The 9,274-nt window shown below is 35.8% G+C and overlaps 1 protein-coding gene across 3 annotated transcripts in view; it reads left to right on the forward strand.

Annotated features, from left to right (window-relative positions):
• Positions 1 to 3,365, forward strand: part of LOC118269141 (dual oxidase) — a 47,534-nt gene extending 44,169 nt beyond the window's left edge. For all 3 annotated transcript variants that reach the window (XM_050703280.1, XM_035584076.2, XM_035584077.2), the window contains 4 exons: positions 230 to 389; positions 1,468 to 1,623; positions 1,973 to 2,101; positions 2,476 to 3,365. In XM_050703280.1, the coding sequence (XP_050559237.1) occupies positions 230 to 389; positions 1,468 to 1,623; positions 1,973 to 2,101; positions 2,476 to 2,604 (574 nt within the window). In that variant the 3' untranslated portion in view covers positions 2,605 to 3,365. The remainder of the gene's footprint in view (positions 1 to 229; positions 390 to 1,467; positions 1,624 to 1,972; positions 2,102 to 2,475) is intronic.
• The last annotated feature ends 5,909 nt before the right edge of the window (positions 3,366 to 9,274 follow it).

A 9,274-nucleotide genomic window follows, 5' to 3' on the forward strand; every position in this document is an offset into this window, starting at 1 on the left:
TTAGAGTCATTTAATGATTACTTAAACTATTCCTTAGTTACCATTTTGTTCTGAAAGCAATTGGTAATCACTAGCGTAGAGACTAGCTAGATTAAGTAGCATTAAATGTCTCTGAGTGCGAGTAAAGTATATTTTCTTACAACATAATTTAAAATCGCTATTAGATTTCCAAATTAATTTCGATACTTATTTTTCATAAAAGAAAACTCATAATCACCATTTTCCTTAGGATCCAAGGTCCATTCGGTGGTGGCAACCAAGACTGGTACAAGTTCGAGGTGGCAGTGATGGTGGGCGGCGGTATCGGAGTCACGCCCTACGCCTCGATACTTAACGACCTCGTCTTTGGAACCTCCACCAACCGATACTCAGGGGTCGCCTGTAAAAAGGTAAGGTTTATGCATAAAATATATTAAACGCTTACGCTAATAAAACAAAAATTTACGTACATACGTAATATGAAGGTGAAATGAGTATTCAAATTATAGTCCCAAATCCTTATTTAGATACTTTGTATATTTTCTATACGTTAAAGTTTGCAATCAATCAGTGTTTTCAGTGTTTAGTTTAGTTTAGTGTGTTTGTTATCTTAAATGAATAGTTGCAAAATAAAAAACAAAGTTTCTCCGTGATTTTGAAGGTACTTCCTAATTTCAACACAATCGAAACCTTTTGTTTCATTTCTTGCAAATAAAACCGTGAAATAAGTCTATTCACAGCTGTCTGTAGGCATGAATTTAGTTAATAACAAATTCGAGATTACGTAATTATTCAATGGAATTTGGAAGTTATTTATTTATATTTGCTCACGACTTACCGTGGCTTACCGTTTACAACATTGACCTACAGACCTACAATGTTTTGTTCAGTCCTTATGCAAAGTGATGACATAGACTCTAACTAGGGATTTAAGCCTTTTGTGTAATACTTGTTACACGGTGACGAAACATCTGCCTAGCACTTAGGTCAAGATAAATAAATGTTGCTCAATACTACTGGCAGAACTTAAGTTTTTTATTTAAATAAATGTTCTAAATTCAGTGAATTAATTAAAATGGGGCAATACATCATAGAAACGCAAGTGAAATTAATCAATCATTGAAATGTAAATTAAATTCATCTAGCTACTATTCAGTCACTATTAAACCTTTTGATTATTTAAATAAAGAACAACCTTACAAAAGTTTGGAACAGTCATGCTTATCTTGAACAATACGAACTTTTTACGTTTACGTTTGCAAATCTAAACACAGTACAATAACCTCAATAATAAAAGCCATTTGTCGATTGCATTTAAAAGTGCATTTTCGTGTTACATTGTTAAGTGAGACATATCCGTTTTTTGTGCTAATGTCTGTAGTAAGAAAAGTAAAAACATTAAGATTTTCAACACCTTTTAAACTATTTCGTAGAAACGTTGTCAGTACGTTATACAGGAGTTTGTAATTTCTAATTATTTATACACAGGTATACTTCTTATGGATATGTCCCTCACACAAACACTTCGAGTGGTTCATCGACGTACTACGCGACGTGGAGCGCAAGGACGTCACCAATGTACTGGAGATACACATCTTCATCACACAGTTCTTCCACAAGTTCGATCTCAGAACTACTATGCTGGTGAGTCACTTCAATTTAACAAAAACCACTCTTATTTAAACTGAATTAAGTCTAGATTACCACTTCACTACACCAAGGAAACGGTTGACTACATTAGACAGTAAAATAGTTTCTTTTTTTTATTACATTCTCACTCTCCTTTTCATTGTCCTTTTGCAATATTGCACGTTGCGGTCGACAGATCCAGCGCAACCTTCAAAACTTTGCAAATATCTGAAGCAATTTTAAACGTCAGCGTCAATTATCTGAAAGTACACTACCGATGCAGCGATGCTCTCAATTATCTAAACAACCGTCCCACGAAAAATACACAAAAATGTTCTTTAACTCGATTTTTTTTATCACACAGTACATTTGCGAGAACCACTTCCAGCGACTGTCAAGGACGTCAATGTTCACCGGATTGAAGGCGGTGAACCACTTCGGAAGGCCGGACATGTCCTCCTTCCTCAAGTTTGTTCAGAAGAAACATAGTTATGTGAGTATTTATGACAGCTTAAACACTGCTCTATGAAAAAGAAAACTACTTTTCGACCCTCATTATGAAATGTATCATATAATTAATAATAATATATTTATTTGCCTTAACATAGTAATATTTATTTGCCTTAACATAGTATTAATTAGGTTTTACAATGCAGGATGTTTAGCTAATATTTCTATAGCATGCAAAAAAGGACTGGTTCTGTACGTCTTTGACTACTTAGAGTTACGCTAGTGATGAATTAATTCTTCTGACTTAAGTCTTCTACTAAGTTGGTGATTAAAGACGTCTTTAATAATCAACTTATTTAAAAAAGTAATAACTTATGTATGTAAAAAATGTGAGTAATAATAAAATGTTTCTATCAGGTATCAAAAATCGGTGTGTTCTCGTGCGGTCCCCGTCCTCTCACCAAGTCTGTGATGTCTGCGTGCGAGCAAGTGAACAGGACGCGGCGCCTGCCTTACTTCATACATCACTTCGAGAACTTCGGATAACATAGTATACACACACTTCTATTATGTAGATATATTTAATAAAGCGTTGCCGTCTCGGCTAATGATAATATGTAGGGCGAAACACACTAATGTATCGATAACAATTGTAAATAAACATTATTTATTCTGAATGTTAAATTGGTGATACACAAGCCTCAGTTACCTCTCAGTTACCAATTATACGAATACATTTTGAAATATAGGTAATCATAATCACAGCCTCAGCAGTTTTAAAAACCGCAAATGTTAGAAATAGAAAGCACCTCATTTATGTAACAATTTTTTAATGTTTTTGAGTGAGAAGTTATTTAATCTTTTGATTCGCTGTTTCGTCCTACATTGTGTTACTTAAATACAAAATTGCTTTTGAAATTTTAATCCGTTTTCGTAAAACATTTTTGTGTCATTCAAATATCACATCGGTCGATATTTGTTGACAAACAAAAATGCTAAAGACGGATTATGTAGACATTCCTGTAAAACGTAGATTAAATCTAATTTATTTATTTTTTAGTATTTTATGCTTTTGTGAATCAGAACAATGATGTAGTACAAAAAACATCAATCGCGCATTTCAATGTACAAAAAATCATTAAATAGTTATAAAGGTAGTAAATATAATACTCATTGCGATCTAAATTGTGTTATTTATACAACGGTGCTCTAAAGAGCTGTATTGTAAATAATGTATAAATTGTATTGGCTTTAGTGTAATTGTATTCTTATGTTGAATTTATTGTAAATAAATATTTATATACAGATTTGTTGTGCATTTTTTTCTGAAAATATCATCTATAAAACATATTATATTAACGTACTCAAATCACATATTGTTATGTAACTCGTTCATGAACTTGTATGCAATGCAATTATTAAAATATTTATTTCAGTTTTTACTGAATAAGAAGTCAATTGTATTTAACAATCAAATGCTTTTATTTATACGTAAATCCAAGTTTAAAGAACAATAACAAATTTGAAAAACAAGCAACTTATTTCAGTAACTTAGTTTTGATCACGACACAAATCATTGAAACATTTCACGCCATTCAATTACTTAGTTAAAAACACTTCTACTCAATAACACGAAACTTACTCAAAGACCGCAATCAATTACACAGTTTGTAACAAACGTAAAATTAAATCTAACCAAAGTGCTCTAAAATCACATAGAACTACAAAATCTTGATTGAATGGTAGTGCAGTACGTTGTATTTAATAACGGTAGCATTATATGAAGTGTATGATTACTCCCAGACCTTAAATTCGTTCTTGGATTATTTATGGATTGTAATTCGAGGCTCCTCGCTCTTAATTCAAAGTAAAAGGTGCAACAATAGCCTTGCAGGCTCGTGACACACGATCGCACCGAACATTGATCGTGCACTAGTTTTGATTCAACCGAAACACGGTCTCAAATTTACACTGACATCTTTTATTACCGTTTTATGTGTTTCTGATTGTTTTTCGAGGTTCGTGACTACATACAGGAAGTACCTACTTAATTGAAACAGCTAAATGTATAGTTGTAGGCATGCATTGGAGTACCAATCCCATTGTTTGTAGTTTTAATATTTTTATTTATTGACGTCAAAAATTGAAAAAATATTATTAATATCGCCATTTATTTATAACCGTGTTTATTAAAATTAAATAAATAAAAAGATGGTCGTATTTATAGACAAATCTACAATATCGTCTAGGGTCTCTATATCAGGAGCTGTGGACTACCTAGCGAGTTTCTCGAAGCTCCAGCTCGAAAAGCAGGAGTAGGAATGGGATGGTTTTTAGTCAGTAAGAGCTGACACTCCCTCTCGTCTCGCCTAAGGCGGGGAAGCCAGTGGATGATTCTCCCCCCCCCCCCTCAAAAAAAAGGGTCTCTGTTACCTAAATTACATGACGTACACCAATATTTTATTTTATGACTAGTGTCATATTTACATAGAGTTGGTCAATAAACATTTCTGTATGTTGTATCTACATATGTGTGTAAGTATATCATCACAGCACGGCGCGTGCGAACAAATAACTAAAGTCCATCAATTAAGGCCACAACAATCAGTACCACATCATACTGCACCCAAAGTAAGCGCTCGCTATATAGTACAGTGCGTGTCAAAATACTCTGTCAATCTTTTGTTTTGAGGGAGGGAAATATCATCTAATGACTCTTGATACTCTAGATGAGGTTAGAGGAAATGTCAGACTCTAAGTGCCTTATCTACAACCCAGGACATTTACATTACAAATTTAACAATATAGCTCTTTCATTAATCCATTTTTTATGGTATAATTCAGTAAACCAGCAAACGGATCGATCAATCAATCTCTCTGGTCGAGCCAGCCCATTCGTGCAAGGCTCTCCCACACTTTTGACACTATTACTCCAGAGAGTGAAACTGAAATTTCGGCCGTCCGAATGGCCGAAATTAATGACCGATCTTAATCCAAAATCAATTTGTATCGATTTTAATTTTTCACAGAAACTCCGTACAACCAACATCAAAAATCTATTTCATATTCAACCTCCAATGAAAAAAAGAGCCGTTTAAATAGTGCACTATTTTTTGACGCGCATTGTACAGTACAGTCCGCGATGTTGCTTAACCACTATAGGTACAAACGTATAGCCTTCAATCCTTCCTTCACTTAAAAGCAAAATAAAGTAGTTTTTGAAATGAGATCTATGTAGATGCAATAAAGTTCTAAACGTAAATTGCTACCTTCAGAATAAAGTGGCAATCATCATCACCTATTTGAACTATAATTTATAATGTTTCTATTGTGGATCTCAATTGCAGGTTCTATTAGTAAGTTATAGTTTTGCTGCATTTATTTTGTTGCGGTTTTACAGTTTGTGGAGTTATTTTGTTAGCAAATTAATCTATTGGCTTTGTTTAAGTGTATTACTAAATAAATATAAGTCATACAAAGATAAGGCTATGTGCATGGACGATTGTTAAAGAAAGAATTTACCATTTTCTCTAATTATGACCAGGAAAAATAATATCGATTTCAATTCACTCCTGACTAGTAAGTAGAAAGGAGTATACAAATTTGCCAACGTCGCGATGAATAAAAAACGAAGATATATTCATTTTTTTCTATTTATCATTAACCGCTACAAAAGACAAAGTATGTAACGTCTCTTTTGAAATGATAAACGATCCAAAACTGGGTTAAAACATAAAAGAAAATAAGTAAAATATTAACTTCATTTGTCGTACGTCTCTTAGCGTCACTACTTCCGTACATTAGAGTTCAACGCGCAAAGGTCTTCGGTCTCCGAGATTTCTCTTCGCAAATTCTCAAGTAGGTACCAACACAGAATAATAACTTTGTAAATTAACGTGACATGCACAACTACATTCTTGTTGCTTCATTATTTATGGTATGGAGGTTGTCAGCGGTGCGTTATGCAGACGATATCTACATAATTGTTGATAATTACGGGCAGAGTCACGTAGAGTGCTCCAACAGTTACCTAACCCCTCGCTGACACAGCGTGCCATAAAACTGACAATACACCTGGAGGGGTTCACTAACTTAATGTATCAAAAGTGCAATTATGATCGTTGCCTGAATTAGCTTACTTTCACAGCCTGCGGGCTTCTGGCACAAAAGGTTGTAATAAAACTAATCAAACACAAGGTTTTTGATCTTAACAATAAACAGCTTGACCCCTAACCTATTAAAGCTCTCGTTTTGTATAGAAACAGAACATGTTGCGAATAATTGGATCTGTCAGTCAGTATCGACACGAACATCCAGATGTAACGGGCAGCTGAGACAGTTACATCTACGAAGCTTCATGTTATTAAATTAATAGAACATCGCGCCTAACCTTCTCCGAAGGATCAAGTATAGTTATTTCATACACCTATCATTATTGCTAAGTATTCTGAAACACGAAACCCTGACCCAAGCTGGGAATAGATCGAGAGATTATTAAAAATAAACAAGCAATTTATTAACGAAATTGTCATTAAATCACATCAACAATATTCTTCATTAAATCTATAAAAAGAATTAACATTTTTTTATTAATATTTAATAAATAACACAGAATGAAGATAAATCAATGTCGCACACGGCAACATTTGCAAATAAATACTGTCAAGAATACAGTAAATGCAGTGTATTCTTGTATTTACAACAAAAGACCGAGACTGACGTTCGAGTTTAATATATCAATGCCAAAGTATGAGTTTCCTAACATACTCACTATTATTTAGTTTGAGTAAGCTAGTTTCACATCAATCATGATAATAAGTATAGCGAACACGTAAATGTGGGGATTGCACAATGAATGCACAAGACTAAACAAACAAAAGATACAGTGTAATAGCTGTACTTTAGTTCCCAAAAACAAAATTCAATTCCTTTCACGACTTCCTTTGTATGCTTATATCGAGTACTTACGTTGGATAATTTATATTGCAGTACATTAAATTGATTGGAACACATTAATCTGTCGATACGATCAGTCCAACGATAATATATTTAATTAACGTTTTATCTCTTTGCCGGCAGAAGAGAGATATTAACATCCTAAAGGACTGTTTACATTGGAGTCTTTAGAAAACATAGTCTGTAGATGAACATCTATTTAAAACGTTCGAAATCAATTCCAAGAAAAGCAAAAATGGCATGTATTTTGTTGGATGTACTGGAAAATATCTGGAAATAAAAGAAAAGAAGGGTGCTCGACGTAAAGTAAGATGCCATCTCCTTTAAAATACAAGCGGGATAGTATGCAAAAGAAGATGAGTATATGTTCTTTCCGCAATAGTAGGCATTATTACAAAAATCTTTGCAATAATAATTATTATTCTTCTATTTTTACGAATTTCATTATATGTATATTTCGAAAAAAAAGATACTTACATTAATTGTTACGAGTAAAAGAATGAACAAAAACCACTATTTACCATAATTGCACAATACTCAGAACAAAAGTAATAAATTCATCGTTTAATCGCTTCACTTTTATCCTCGGAATCACTCTAGAGGTACAATTTATTCTGATAATGGAATGTTCAAACAGAGTCAACGGCCCGTGTCTTCTCATAAGCTGCACGGTCTGTTTACTTCACTGACACTTATATAATTTAGCCTGATTTGTATTAAAATCATGTAAATTTATCATTAATGCAGGTCAGTTCATTAGTGTTTCCCATGGTGACCTTTGTACGATTTAGGTTAGGATATCGGAACTCGGTGTTGTTAATCGATTCATATATTGAAGACAGATTTTTGTTTTTGTACTAACGAATTATAAAAAATAGCTTTGCAAAATGTATACAATTTTACTTAAGATATGGCTTAGATTTTATATTGGATTTTTTTATTTTATTATGCCTCTCTGAATGCAACCCATGTTCATTAAAAAACCATAATATATTGTTTTATTAAAATGACATCAAAAAAGTCAAACAAACGCATTAAAATGACGTAATCTATATTTAATCGTTTATTTACATAACCGGCACGCTGCTGGCAGCCTGCATCCAAGTCTGACATCCGCGACCCGTTACGTGTGGTGAAAAGTTGGCGGAAAATCAACGGCGCGTTCCGCACGGGTGCGCGTACGCAAACTGATAAACCTCGCCTATATTTCCTGATTATACACTCCTCGCAAGGAAGTTATTTAAAAATTAGCGATCACAGATCACTTCAGGTTTAATTACATTTCCAACGAATAATTATGTTATGCAGTCGTTATGCGCAACGTTTTCAAAATACTTTGGATATCTGATGCCTTTCTAATTGTAAATCACAGAGATGCTTCTAATCAAGACATTTTACATACAAAAGAGTTAGTTTTAAAAAACATGTAAAACCAGCTTGAATTTACCGGCAAGGCTCATTGGCTAGTTTCGGTAGGTTCCTGTTCCTTATTGGGCGGGAGGAAACGCCCGGGTGTCATCACTGTGAGGACCGCCCGGAGGACACGGTAGAACATACGGTGGCGGTGTGCCCTGCGTGGGCTGAGCACCGCCAAGTCCTCAGGGATGTGGTCGGCGACGGCGACCTCTCGCGCCCGGCACTGGTTCAGGCCATGGTGCGGAGCGAGAGGGACTGGGATGCCGTCTCCTCCTTCTGCGAAGCAGTCATGCTAGCTAAGGAGGAGGCGGGGCGCGTGAGAGAACAAACCTCCTCACGCCCCAGCCGTCGCGAGGGACAGTCCGGGCGTCGGGGATCGCGAGACGATCTCCGGCCACCGTAAGTGCGGGCCTGCGGACGGCGAGCAAGGGTAGCTCACCGCCCGAACAGAACCAGACCCGTGCGTGCGGCGCGTCGCGTTCCGCGCGCGCCTCAAAGAGCCATCAGACCACCACAGATGGGGCCCAGCAGGGCTGATGCCTGATCCGGAGCTGCGGACTACCTAGCGGGTTTACCGGGGCTCCGGCTCGAAAAGCAGGAGAAGGAACGGGGTGGTTTTTAGTCAGTAAGAGTCTGACACTCCCTCTCGCCTCGCCCAAGGCGAGAAAAGTCATTGGATGATTTTCCCCCCTCAAAAAAAAAAAAAAAAAAAAAGGCTCATTGGCTATCACATCAATATGAAAGCTGCTATTTACTTATCGATGCCCGGCCAAAACGAAAGAAATGACTATTCGTCCCTTTCTAACGCGCTTTCGTCGCTGCGCCGGCGACGGCGACGCGGCGC

Source organism: Spodoptera frugiperda, chromosome 2, assembly GCF_023101765.2.
Source record: "Spodoptera frugiperda isolate SF20-4 chromosome 2, AGI-APGP_CSIRO_Sfru_2.0, whole genome shotgun sequence".
NCBI classification, from domain to species: domain Eukaryota; kingdom Metazoa; phylum Arthropoda; class Insecta; order Lepidoptera; family Noctuidae; genus Spodoptera; species Spodoptera frugiperda.